This window comes from Sinocyclocheilus grahami, unplaced genomic scaffold (assembly GCF_001515645.1).
Source record: "Sinocyclocheilus grahami isolate Dianchi unplaced genomic scaffold, SAMN03320097.WGS_v1.1 scaffold145.1, whole genome shotgun sequence".
NCBI lineage: Eukaryota > Metazoa > Chordata > Actinopteri > Cypriniformes > Cyprinidae > Sinocyclocheilus > Sinocyclocheilus grahami.
The window spans coordinates 1,281,981-1,294,846 of NW_015505324.1; the positions used below are offsets into that span (position 1 = coordinate 1,281,981).

Sequence of the window (12,866 nt, forward strand, 5' to 3'; positions counted from 1 at the left end):
TGCTTGAACACGTTGTTGTAATTTACACACAAAATATTTATATTCTATTTAGTAATAACGAAAAGAAAAATATCCCATATGTTTAACATTTTATTAAATAAAAGTGCAATACACACGAACCTGGCAAGGCGCATTTTGCAGGATTCAAACACTGTTACAAAGTTAAAATATCATAAATTAATCATGAAAAAAATGAAAGAAACATCCTAACATTGGGAAACGAACACTATGCATTATATTACAAATATATGGTTAGGTGTTTGCTTATTTACACGTGTTATGGCCAGATCAATCTCTTGACTGAGCCTCAATTTAGGCTGACGCTCAGATGTCTTTTACCATGAGTGGTAAAATCTGAAAATGATTCTATGTTTCCATTGTTGATTATTTTTAAGAATCAAAGAGCTGAGGCAACTTACACCCATAGAAACAAAAAAAGAACTCAGGTGTGATCAGCACCTATACATATTAATTATATGAAAATGCAAATCACAAAGCCTAAGCCAAAAATTAAACTGAAGTGAAATGAACGAATTCTGCCATGTTTCCTATTCAAAATATTTTACACATAAATATTCACAGTAATATACTTCCTATGCGATACAACTCACGCCGTTAATTTACAAAAAAAGTACCGTTGTCTATGTGTTGAAACGTGTCTATTGCAGACACAGATGCACGTTCAGCTCCACCAATAGTGCATATTCCTCTGATTTGCATCCTTCCTCTCAAACCAGAGCCCAAACTTGGTGAACAAAACAGTAGCCTACATTATTTTTTGACACTTCTTGAAGGATTTGACAACCCATTTCCCGTTTCCAATTTACGAGCTCTCGTTTTCCGACGTGTGAATGATAAGAGCTGAATTTGGTTTGTGTTTTTTCAGTAACTGCGTTATTTTTTCCTCATCCGAATTTGGATCTAAAGGTTTGTTGTAGTCGTCGTCGTCGTCTTCATTTTCCGAAGCCCCTTTCAGCCTTTCGGTCTCTGAATCTTGTTTTTTCTTCGCCGTGGCCATTTCAGCCGCGTGCCGTTTTCTCCATTTTGTTCTTCGGTTTTGAAACCACACCTTTACAATGAAAATGAGTTAAAAACGTATTTGAATCCACACAGAAATAATGATTTATCTCCATCAAAGATAATAAACGGGGCATAATAAATGGGAATTCATCAAAAATTTCGCCCAGAAACATTTAACAAAATCTGCTTCTCACCATGAGAAACAGATGTGTCCTGCCTAACTTGAAAAAGCTGATATAATAAAGAAAGAAAGAAATAACTTGAGTTATTTATTTAAGAGTTAAAGAATTTAAGAGTTAAATAGCCTATCTGTAACAGCCTATAGGCTAACCAACTGCAGTGAGAAAAAATAAAATATTTGAACAGAAATAAAAATCGAACAGGTTTCTGTATGAAATTCAATTGTTTTATTGCAATAAACAATTACAGTGGTGCACGTTGCAATTTTTCAAACAAAATCTAATAATGCGTGAATAACTTTGATATGGATGAAAACAATAGGCCTACATTAAGTCGCATTCGGTCGTTGTATTAAATTTGAATAATCTGATGTAAAGAAAGAAATAGTTGTATAGCCTATAAAAGTTGTCAATTAAAGAGACATATAGGAAGGTTTGAATAAACACATTTACTAGGCCGATCCCACATCTACTTCTCTTCATACGTTCCATGGATTAATGATAATGAAGAATCGAGTCATTGTCATACACAAACTATTAGGACTGTCTTACCTTGACTTGGCTCTCTGTCATTCCTAAAGAGTAGGCCAACCGCGCTCTCTCAGGTCCAGCTAAATATTTCGTTTGCTCGAATGTTTTCTCCAGGGCAAATATTTGCTGCCCGGAAAACGTTGGTCGCGTGTGTTTCCTTTTCCCGTCTTTGTCCAGCAGCACTGAGTTATGATCTGTGAAGGGCAAGATTGAAAATCCAGCTAATTTTATTATTAGGCTACATCCTATTTATGTTTGTGCTTATCGTAATATTTCGGCTCGCTAACAGCCTTCAAGAAAGTTAATCGTGCACTTACGTGGCGAACACGCAAATCTGGCATCTCTCCAGTGTGGGCTTTGCATAACTCCAGGCCAGAATATCGGGGTTCTGCCTGGAAGATCTGTCAGAGGTTTCGGATAGCGAGCCACCGCCACGGCCGCGGCACTGGGGCTGAAATACAGCCCTGGAGGTGGAGGAGGGCTCAGGCTGCTGAAGCGGGGCAGTCCAGACAAGATTCCAGCGGGAGACGATGCCGCCGCCGCCGCCGCTCCGGTGAACATCGAGGGTCGACTGAGGATGTCGTTTATTCCGTGAGGTGTGGCGATTGAGCACTGAGCACCGAAAGTCGAAAGTCCAGTGGATATTTTGATCCCCGGGGACGAGACCGGGATACCACCTGGATTCGGAGAGGTAGCTGTCGGTGAAGTGGAGGATGCTGGTCCAGTGGAAGATAACGGGTAGGCTGGGTAAAGTGGAGTCTTCATCTCGGTCATACTGTGTAAAGCAGCCAAAGGTGGGGTATTGAGTAGGAAAGCGCTCTGGCGAGACCCGTCCATTTGCCCCACCGCTAACATTACCAAGAAACTACAACTTTAACTAAATATTGCGCAAGAAGCAAGACGGTGGAGACCCGAGCAAAACGTAAAAACAAACGCAGAACAGCCGCGGATGACGGAGAGAAAGGGAAAAAACAAAAAAATACTCAAGCCTTTAGAAGAAGAAAAAAAAGAAACTTTTCTCTAAAAAATCCCAATCAGGTATACCGAAGCTTCAGACCCATCTCCTCTGGCAAAATCCATTCCCTTCTTTCAGTTCTTGCAAATATGCCATGATAGCCTACAACAGAGCGGCGTCCTTTCAATGAGAGGGTTTTTGAAATCTATAAATAAAAAGAAAGTCTTTCTGGGTAGTTCACATGAAGATCTGGAAGATAATAAAACATTTTCATCAACCTGCTGTCTTTTGCTGCAAAAAGTCAAAACTTTGAGAGCGTGGCTGGGAAAGTAGAGGGGCTCGGTGGGATGTGATTGGCTAAGGCCGGCAGTGACGTGGCCCGTGTCAGCTGAGGGTCTGAACTGAATTTAGGAGTCTGTCCTCATTGGTTCTCATTTGCACATTAAAAGAGCTGCCATCCGACCCGCTATTAAATACAAAAAGGGGACACAATCAATTTAGTCAATTTGAGATCTATTTCTTAAATAAAGGGGCATCTGCATGCGCAGGTCATGTGAGGCAGTGGGATATCTCATGAGCTTTAAAGTCTCTGTGGACACAGGGTTTAAACACTCCACAGATGAATCACAATACAATCACAGAATGGTGAAGCTTGAATAAATTTACTTCAACTTTGAGAACTAAGGTGAATATTTTTCCTACCTCCTCATCAAAACCCCTTCTGACACTTTTTTCAAATGTATTGGTTTTTGTGTTGTTTGGTTTCGTCTGGGGAAAAAAAACTAAATGCCAATTGAATAAATGTGAAATATTAGAAACTCACAGCTGCATTCTTCTGCGGGTTCTGTGTTTCTGCCTCGGTATATAGGCTATGCCAGCCACAGCGGGCTGTATCTACAGTATATCAAGAGATTTGGACTACCTAATTTACAACACACAACCAGCAGTTTAGTCCATTAAAAAGAGGCTGATTTGAAGTTAGAGAATATTATTTATATATAAAAAAGTTATGCAAGACAAAATGCTAACTACTTTTGCGTCATAGTGTATCCTTTTTTCTACAATAAAACCAGCAGCCTTACGCAAAGTGCAACGTGATGCAGCACCTAGTGGTCAAAATGTGAAATAGCATATAATAGAATGTAGCAACTAAGCCCCTTGTTGCATTAGAAATACATATATATACATATGCACTCATGTGCACATTTACTGTGTACATAATACACTCATGCACATATTTTCCACACAACTTTACAAAAACTATCAGTTTTTGATAGCTTTAATATTTATACTATATGTTAAGATTAGAAATTAGACTACTAAATTCCTTATGTAGTATAAATAACCCCCAAAACAAAAACAAATAACCTGTAAGATGAGCAGATCATGCACATATTTTCCACACAACTTTACAAAAACTATCAGTTTTTGATAGCTTTAATATTTATACTATATGTTAAGATTAGAAATTAGACTACTAAATTCCTTATGTAGTATAAATAACCCCCAAAACAAAAACAAATAACCTGTAAGATGAGCAGATGAGCAGTGCTACATCGCCCTCTACTGGTGAATCTAACACTATACTGTAGAAACAAAATGCTTGGAGGGGCAAAACTTAAAGCAGCACTATGTAACTTCTTCTGTGTTCAAAATTTGCAACATGTATATAATGAGCGAGTACATAACGAATTCATCTACCAAACTGCGTTTTTGTCTTATTCAGAATCACTACGGTACACTTGTAAGTACTTATTTGGACTATTGTAGCCTGGTCGGGTCGTCACCGCTGCGGAGTAACACATACCTGCGTGAATCGCCATAGACATAAACTTAGAGAAGTAGCTCCGGTTGGAATGTTCTTCCGCGGGATGTGTGCAGTTCTGTTTATTAACCGCTAGAGCGCCAACAGTTACATAGCGCTGCTTTAAAAACCAAAATTAGTTTATAGCCAAAACCTAATTTCACCCAGCCTCCTAAAAATGTTGTATGCATATTTCCTATACATAGAGAGATTTATATAGATATTAAAAGAAAGTGAATTTTTATTTTATATAATATTACCATAAATATCCCTCATGTATACTCTGGGTGACTTTGCGGTTTGTCAACGCATTTAATTGGACAAGAATGTATTAAATGTATGAGAGCAACTTGGATAATAAATTAGACCCTTTATTAACCACCTAAACTCAAGGTTTTATCATCACAAACTGATCTTTAACCACCAAGAGAAGCACCATGAGACATCTTGTCAGAGCACTCTAAAGTTCTCAATGATAAAGAGGTTCACAGACTGTAAAGAATCTGTTTTAAACCAAATAAAGCAACCACTTTTTGCACTGCTTATTAGACCCACTAGTAAATAGATTTCTTTTTGACATTTCTGTTCTATCAAATTTTCTTTTAAAATGACTGGTTTTTAGCACAAGCTTACTTATCTTTCAGGCAATATACCCAAAGTCAATAAATAAATCACAAAAAAAGGAGCAGAGTCATTCTGTAGTACGAATGTTGGACTTTATTTACATTTACTCCCGAGCCATAAGTTTCTGCTTCTTCAGTTTCTTCTGAGAAACCTGTGAAGACAAAAACATATATATTTGGTTAGAGCACTCACCAACAACAGCTACTAAGAAATCAAGTCCTTCACACATTTAATGCACAACGGCTGCTCAGAAAACAATTCTTTTCATCATTAATCCAAAGGTGTCCTAAGATGTCATCACTACAGCCAAGTGTACAGTTTGTAGGGTTTTTTTTTTCCCTCTTTAGGAGAACATTAATGTCCATACCTTTTTCTTCTGAGAAACCTCTTCCTCTGGTTTGGGAACAATCTGCTCCTTCTCAGTGAATCACTACGGTACACTTGTAAGTACTTATTTGGACTATTGTAGCCTGGTCGGGTCGTCACCGCTGCGGAGTAACACATACCTGCGTGAATCGCCATAGACATAAACTTAGAGAAGTAGCTCCGGTTGGAATGTTCTTCCGCGGGATGTGTGCAGTTCTGTTTATTTACCATAAATATCCCTCATGTATACTCTGGGTGACTTTGCGGTTTGTCAACGCATTTAATTGGACAAGAATGTATTAAATGTATGAGAGCAACTTGGATCATAAATTAGACCCTTTATTAACCACCTAAACTCAAGGTTTTATCATCACAAACTGATCTTTAACCACCAAGAGAAGCACCATGAGACATCTTGTCAGAGCACTCTAAAGTTCTCAATGATAAAGAGGTTCACAGACTGTAAAGAATCTGTTTTAAACCAAATAAAGCAACCACTTTTTGCACTGCTATATTACCATAAATATCCCTCATGTATACTCTGGGTGACTTTGCGGTTTGTCAACGCATTTAATTGGACAAGAATGTATTAAATGTATGAGAGCAACTTGGATAATAAATTAGACCCTTTATTAACCACCTAAACTCAAGGTTTTATCACAAACTGATCTTTAACCACCAAGAGAAGCACCATGAGACATCTCGTCAGAGCACTCTAAAGTTCTCAATGATAAAGAGGTTCACAGACTGTAAAGAATCTGTTTTAAACTTTTTTTTTACCAAACCCAAACTTTTGAATAATAGTGTACATGTTGCTCAGACTAAGAGGTGTTTTCATGGTGAATTCCAAAGGTGTCCTAAGATGGTCATCACAACAACATGGACAGAATGGTTTTAAAAGGCAGCTTTAAAACAGGACAAAACCTCACCTGAGCACAACGACCAACACCACCGTTGTAACGACGGAAGGGCACACACTGGTGCTTAACCATAACATCCTTCAGGTACTTGTTAGCCTTGCGGATGTGCATGCCTTTGATGGCCTGGGCAGTCTCACGGGTGTTCTGAGGACCAAACATCAAGACAACACTTAATAACAGATCACCAAGTAAACCAGCCTCCATTACTTTACAAACTAGAAATGTGGCTACTCAGAAAATACTTAACCCTTTTCACAAATACTTCAAAAGGTGTCCCAAGTTGGTTATTATTGCAGCCACAATGTACATTTGCAACCTCTGCTTATCCTACAAGCAATTCTATCCAGATATAGAGTGCAGAAGGCGAGTACCATTAAATAAAAACCTCATTCATTCTCTCCATGAGTTCTGAGGTTAAACGATGACAAACCATAAGTGTGATTGCAAAAAATATATAAAAAATTCCCGGTGAAGAATTACACTTCCATAATTAAAATAGCTATTGGAATTTACCAACAAACCGCATCATGTGGTCACTGAATCAGCACTATCATGAAGCCTTGCAAAGGATGCAAATCAAGTCAACCTCAATATAACACTTGCAAATATTTGATTAAAAAAAAAAATAATGTACTTATTGCATATTTTTAAACAAATGTTTGTGAATACGTTTTTGGTGCATAGTTTCCTCAAAAGTGAGATTTTTTTAAATTCCCATGGAATAGAAAATATATTTTCCCCTCTCTGGGCCTTTCATTTATACGCTTTCAGGAAGTTTTACGATCTCAAATCTTCAGAGAGTGTCAGAGAGATGCTCTGTCACGAATGTATCCGAATTACAGCTTCCTACATTTCTTCTGATGATTCCGTTTAGAGCGCACTGGACTACTTGAAATCTTGAAAAATAAGCATCTTCAAAAACAAAAAATCTAAGAAATATTATGGTTTAGCCCTGTATAATTACAAAATATGTATAAATTGTCTATAAAAACAGTTGAACTATTTATTGCAGTGCAGTAAAATATGACATAAAAGTATAGGGGTTATTTTAAGATATAATAAATATTATTTCAATGAATCTATTATTTAATCAACGATAAATAATCTTTCCTCATATTAGGAATATAAAAAATAATGCTGTCAGCGCTAGAGGGCAGCACAGGACAAAAATACGAATAGTCTTCCTTCTCAACGTGTCGGTGAAAAGGCTTAAACATGACACTTGACTTTATTTCGAATTACATTTTCTAATACTCCAAATTTTGCTTTCTTTCTTATTATCAAAATAAAAAATATTACCATTTATAACGTCAGTAATTAACATTTTGGTGCATCTAATTAATCTAATTAAGAGCATATAATTGGAGCATCATAGTTAACATTCATTGTATTAATAATAAATCTATGCAGGAACCCATTATGATAAATTAAATCATTCTAAGTGAGTTACATATAAGTCTACAGCTGCTGTCTGTAACAAATAAGGAAAGAAATGTGTTAAGAGACACAATTGTCATTTATATCATGATGAAACTGCCTGTTGTCATAAGTAATAGGTTGGAAAATGAGACTAAGCAGCAGTAACCCCATGGCATCAGTCAAAGCATTCATTTTGCACAAAACACAAAACATATATGAGACTTGCAGCCAGAGTCAAAAACTCAATATTGCAACCACATTTCCTGTTAAGAAAAGGAATAATTTCCTTTTGTGTGTAAAATGCTGCATCAGTCAGACATTCATCTTTGCTTCCTCTGTTTCTCCTTAATGCAGTGCTTTTGCTATTGGAGTGAGAGACGGTGGATGTGAGCTGTCTGTCACTGGCACAGGTACACGCTGTAGAATTTCATGTCGTTCCCATTAAGATGCTTCTGCTTTTGCTGACTCTTACCTGCACAGAGGTAACGTATCCACTGTGTTTTGGAGCCTCTCACTCGGCCGTATCGAACCGATTCTCTTGTATCCTGCTCGGAAATCTGCTGAAGCTCACATGCAGGTTAAATTACGACGTCCCTTGAGAACAACTTCAGGATGATGTTAGTGCTGCGAATGGTCGACGTGTACCCAGCATTACATTACAGCAGATTTGTTAGCCTTGCATGGGCTTGTTCAGTGCGACAACAATATATTGATCCATTAAACCTGTAGACCTCTGTTATCAAGCCTTTCATATGCTGATCTCATCAAATATCTTATTCTTCTAAATATAGTATTTTGCTTATTGGACATCTGAATGTTGTTGACACTGCATTAGTTTCTGCTCAGTCATATCCTCATGGTACCTTGTCCTACTCGTTCAAGCATTTTTCTGACATGCTCCTGTTCTTAAATAGGAAACCTCATTATATTTCCAGAGAAACCTTCTATAATCGAATACAGTTGTCTTTGTCAGGTAGGAGTTTCTAAGAATTGCGCAATCTATTCTAATCACATCTCCATAAATATCTTGAGCGATTTTCCATTCCATTGAAGGCACTTTATTTTGGTGATTGAATTTAGGCCCAATCTGAAAGAGGTCCTCAGTTACTCTCGAGTTCAGTGCATCCCAGGTTGGACTGATCATATGGCGTCTTCTTATAATTGTAGGCCACCTGTCAAAACTACTATGTGAAAAAAGTCAGACATATGTTATGTCAAGTTAATGAAGTCAGTAAATCACCAAATAATTAGATTTAAATGGGTACTACTGAGCTTGACAATGTAAGTGCAGTCACCCAGCAGGATTTGGTTAATACACATTGAAATATTTTCTCTTAAATACCTTTTATTTCCAGAATACAGTCACATATACACGTAAAAAAGAGAGTGCTGTTATTTTTCACTAAAACTATTATCTATAAAGTAATATATAAAATAACTTTAAATTTAATTTAAAATTAAACCAAATAAAACTAAAAAGCTTTAAAAAAAAAAACTAAATTCAAATCATGAACAAATACTGTAACAGTATATCATTGATACTAAAATACTTGGTTCTTCATGTGAAAAATTTAAATGTTTTGTCATATAATATAATAAAAGGATATATCAATTCTATGAACATTATATCATTTTATATAATATAAATAAATTATATAATATAAATAATTTGCATCAATTCAGCCTCGTTTAATGTTTTATGTAAGTTTATGCTTCAATAAATCAAAGAAATCAAGGCATTCTTCTTAAGCCATATGGGGTAGAATTATTGAAAATATATTTTCTTTGCAGCAAAAGGCAGATCAGCCTTGTTTAATGTTTTATGCAAGTTAGTAAGGATTAGATCAGGCAAAACTGTTGCGATGTGATGGGCCAGCTTACAATAGGTCCCAAGAGTTTTTAAAAAATGTTTTATCCCATCCTAGGTCTTCATGCTGTTTCTCCTGTGAGAGGGCAGTGGGTTAGAGAGCTCTGATTAATGAGAGGCCGGAGGGAGGACAGTCATGCAAGCAAGAGAGAGAGAGAGCATGTGAGTTATGAATTGCATTCCTGTGTAAATGTACAAGACTCTAAGCGCCAGAGTGACTGTTGGTAGAATGAATTGTGATGAACTGCCAGACTGTCGCTGTGATCCTTGGGTGTGTTGCAGCAGCATGAGTCGTGAGGTGTGCTCTTCCTCACGACATCTCTCTTTCTCTCCCTCCTCCTCCTCACTGCAGATAACTACAGAGTGATCAAGAGGAGGGGTGAGACTTTTGGAAAAGGAAAGACTGCAGTACTGCAGAAGCTGGGCGTTGGCTGTGAATTTGAGGAGAGGGAGTAATGCAAGATGGTGAACAAATGAGGCCCAGTGGAACGACTGAATGTTAGAGAGGAGATAAAACGGGAAAGATTAATTGCTAGAGGAAGAGAGTGAGAGAGAGAGAACTAAGAATAGGTTGTATCAACACTTTAGTACTGCCTGTCAAAAGACTGCAACTGACATCTTTAAGTTAACAGTCAATGAGCTTTTAATTGCTTATTGATGGTTTTCAGTGACCTCTTTCACCTTTGTGGGATCAGTTAACCATTTACATACAACACAGGACTGATGCATGTAATAATAAATCAAATAAAAATTAAATAAATTAAGAAGTAAAGCAATATCCAAATGATCACATTTATGAATAATTAGAATTAGCATGGCATGGAGGAATAATACATGGCAAAAATTATTTTAAAAAGTGAATGAATGTAGTTTATTATTAATCAGTAAAAAGCTTACAATGGGAAACTGTCACGGATGAACATTATGATTAATCAGAAATAAATATATTTATGATTGCAAATTGCATAAACAACTGTTAGCATGGCATTGAATAATAAATTACAAATGATTGAAAATTGCATGAATAAACACTTTACTTTAAATATACTATTATTATTATTAATATTATTATGGGACATTTTACCTAGAAATAAAGATTATATTGATTTTTGTTTTGTTTTGTTGTGAAGAACATAAATACATACATGATCAGGGAAAACATGGTTATATCTCTAACAAGAAACATTTTCAATAACAAAAAAAAACCATATGGATTTACATAAACATAAACTCATAAAATAAGATTTCATAAAGCATCAAAAATGTTGTACTTTTTTGTTGTTTATAAGTCTGAGGGATGAAATTAGAGAGTTAAATTCAACAAGAATAAGTGGAAGACACAAAAGAGACCTAAACTGTGAATAAAGAATAAGATAAAAAATGAACAATAAATTCAAGAGAAAGTTTTTTTTTTCATAGTAAAAAGATAATACAGTGGGTACGGAAAGTATTCAGACCCCCTTACATTTTTCACTTTCCGTACCCACTGTATATGTGGTCATTAGATATTGCATCATCAAATCATGTGGGCGGAGTCAAATAATAAGGAAACACCTTGATGAGCAGTTACACCTAGCAATGAACATGATTAAATATAATTCAAACAAAACTCCCAAACGAAATGTGATTTTTGTTTTAATTATGTGTTCAAAATACGCAATAGTGCTTCTATGTGGCATGAAATTTGGAAAGTTTCTGCAACACTGCTGGGATTTTACCAGAACAGGGGTTTGGTAAGAGAAACAGGAAGCTTTGTTTCGATTACTAATAGCTGCATTTAGAGTTTTAAATATTTAATGAGAAGAATCTGCAGAGACCAAACTAGATGCCTGCATTCATCATACTGCAGGAACTGCTCGGGTACATTCGCAAAGGGCTTTCCATCAAGGTCTTGGGCCGATCTCATGAGGTTCAGTCAAATGCGCCATGACTAACAGAGGCACGCACAGTTCTTCACTACCACAGCATTCAGAGGAGGAGCACAAAGCTCACATCTCCCCAGAGAGGAGAGAGAAGTGCTCTATGGCCTGTGAATCTGCCATGTCTTTGATCTCAAAGCAATGCAGGGTGAATTAAACAGCAGTCAAACTATGTGGGATGAAAGCAAAAAAGTTTTCATATTTGAAAAAGCTCCTCCTTAGAATGAAGCCCCTACTTATAGCGTTATATTTCTTTGGTGATGTAATATAACAGCTAGTCAAAGTAGTCTGACTGTGGGGTCCAAAAAGTCTGAGAGCACAATGAAAATCTAGAATTTCAAACCTGGAGGAAATGGAACGTTTTACGATTTTTTAACAATTTATTATTATAGTGTAAAACTGATAAGAAATATAAAATATTATGCACTACTGTATATGTAAAGGTCACTAAACTGTTGTTGTTATTATTATTATTATTATTATTATTATTATTATGTCTCAGATGAACACTATGATGTCAGATGTTGTCACACCCTCATGTTTGTGTTTCCCACTCCTTTTTAGTTGTCAGTGACTACGTTAACATGGACATCAGTAATCTAATTATTTACCTTATTCTAAATAAGCCAATATTATGCTTATGGTGTTTACATGAGTTGCTTTTAGAATATTCCTTTCATGTTCCCGTTTTACATGTTATAGTACATAGTTCGATTAATGGCACACGTCATTACGTCTCACGTGACGCCATCCGACGTCCCCTCCAGAATTTCACGTATAAACATATAGTTCGTCTTCGTGGTGATGTCATGTAGTTTTGGGTGTTTCATTTTTAATTTAATGAAAGCTTCAAGTGCAGTTAATTATTTGTATGTGCATACAGACGACGGTGGGTGTTGAAGCTCTTTTATTTGCCGTCAAACGGTTGAACACTGCCGTGTGTGTATCCTGTCACAAAATGTGGCGAAAAGTAATAATGTGATTAAGGTGTTTACATGTCTGTTCTGCACTTCAGTAATGCAACTAAAATAGGAATACTCCACATGTCTTAATTCGATTTCTGTTTACTTCGATTATGACTTTAGCCGGACTAAGGTAATCAAAAATCTCTGTTTACATGGTAGATTCTTAATCAGAGTATAGTCTTAATCGTATTAAAATCGATGCCCATGTAAACGTACTCACTGTTATTCATTTGATTTCATCATTATGTTCAGGTGTGTGTGTCTCATTATCTTCACTCTTTACGTTCTGTTCAGTTT

At 36.4% G+C, this 12,866-nt stretch overlaps 1 protein-coding gene and 1 long non-coding RNA gene across 2 annotated transcripts; both read right to left on the reverse strand.

The window, feature by feature from the left end:
- Positions 1 to 255: 255 nt before the first annotated feature.
- On the reverse strand, positions 256 to 3,138 carry nkx6.1 (NK6 homeobox 1). Its single transcript, XM_016280991.1, has 3 exons — positions 2,048 to 3,138; positions 1,752 to 1,924; positions 256 to 1,069 (listed from the first exon to the last, which is right to left on the reverse strand). The coding sequence occupies exons 1-3, from the start codon at positions 2,583 to 2,585 to the stop codon at positions 824 to 826; spliced, it is 957 nt and encodes a 318-aa protein (XP_016136477.1). The 5' UTR covers positions 2,586 to 3,138; the 3' UTR covers positions 256 to 823.
- A 2,048-nt stretch (positions 3,139 to 5,186) lies between these two features.
- LOC107591754 (uncharacterized) lies at positions 5,187 to 5,539 on the reverse strand. The gene is made up of 2 exons (XR_001609902.1): positions 5,481 to 5,539; positions 5,187 to 5,264 (listed from the first exon to the last, which is right to left on the reverse strand). It is a non-coding gene; the product is annotated as an uncharacterized lncRNA (long non-coding RNA).
- Between the last annotated feature and the right edge of the window lie 7,327 nt (positions 5,540 to 12,866).

Bases quoted from the DNA above. Each gene is read 5' to 3' on its own strand.
- nkx6.1 (XM_016280991.1), bottom strand. From the start codon at position 2,585: ATGTTAGCGGTGGGGCAAATGGACGGGTCTCGCCAGAGCGCTTTCCTA. The intron at 1,925-2,047 runs GTAAGTGCACGA...TGCCCTTCACAG, and splicing joins CAGATTTGCGTGTTCGCCAC to ATCATAACTCAGTGCTGCTG. The intron at 1,070-1,751 runs GTAAGACAGTCC...TTCATTGTAAAG, and splicing joins TGACAGAGAGCCAAGTCAAG to GTGTGGTTTCAAAACCGAAG.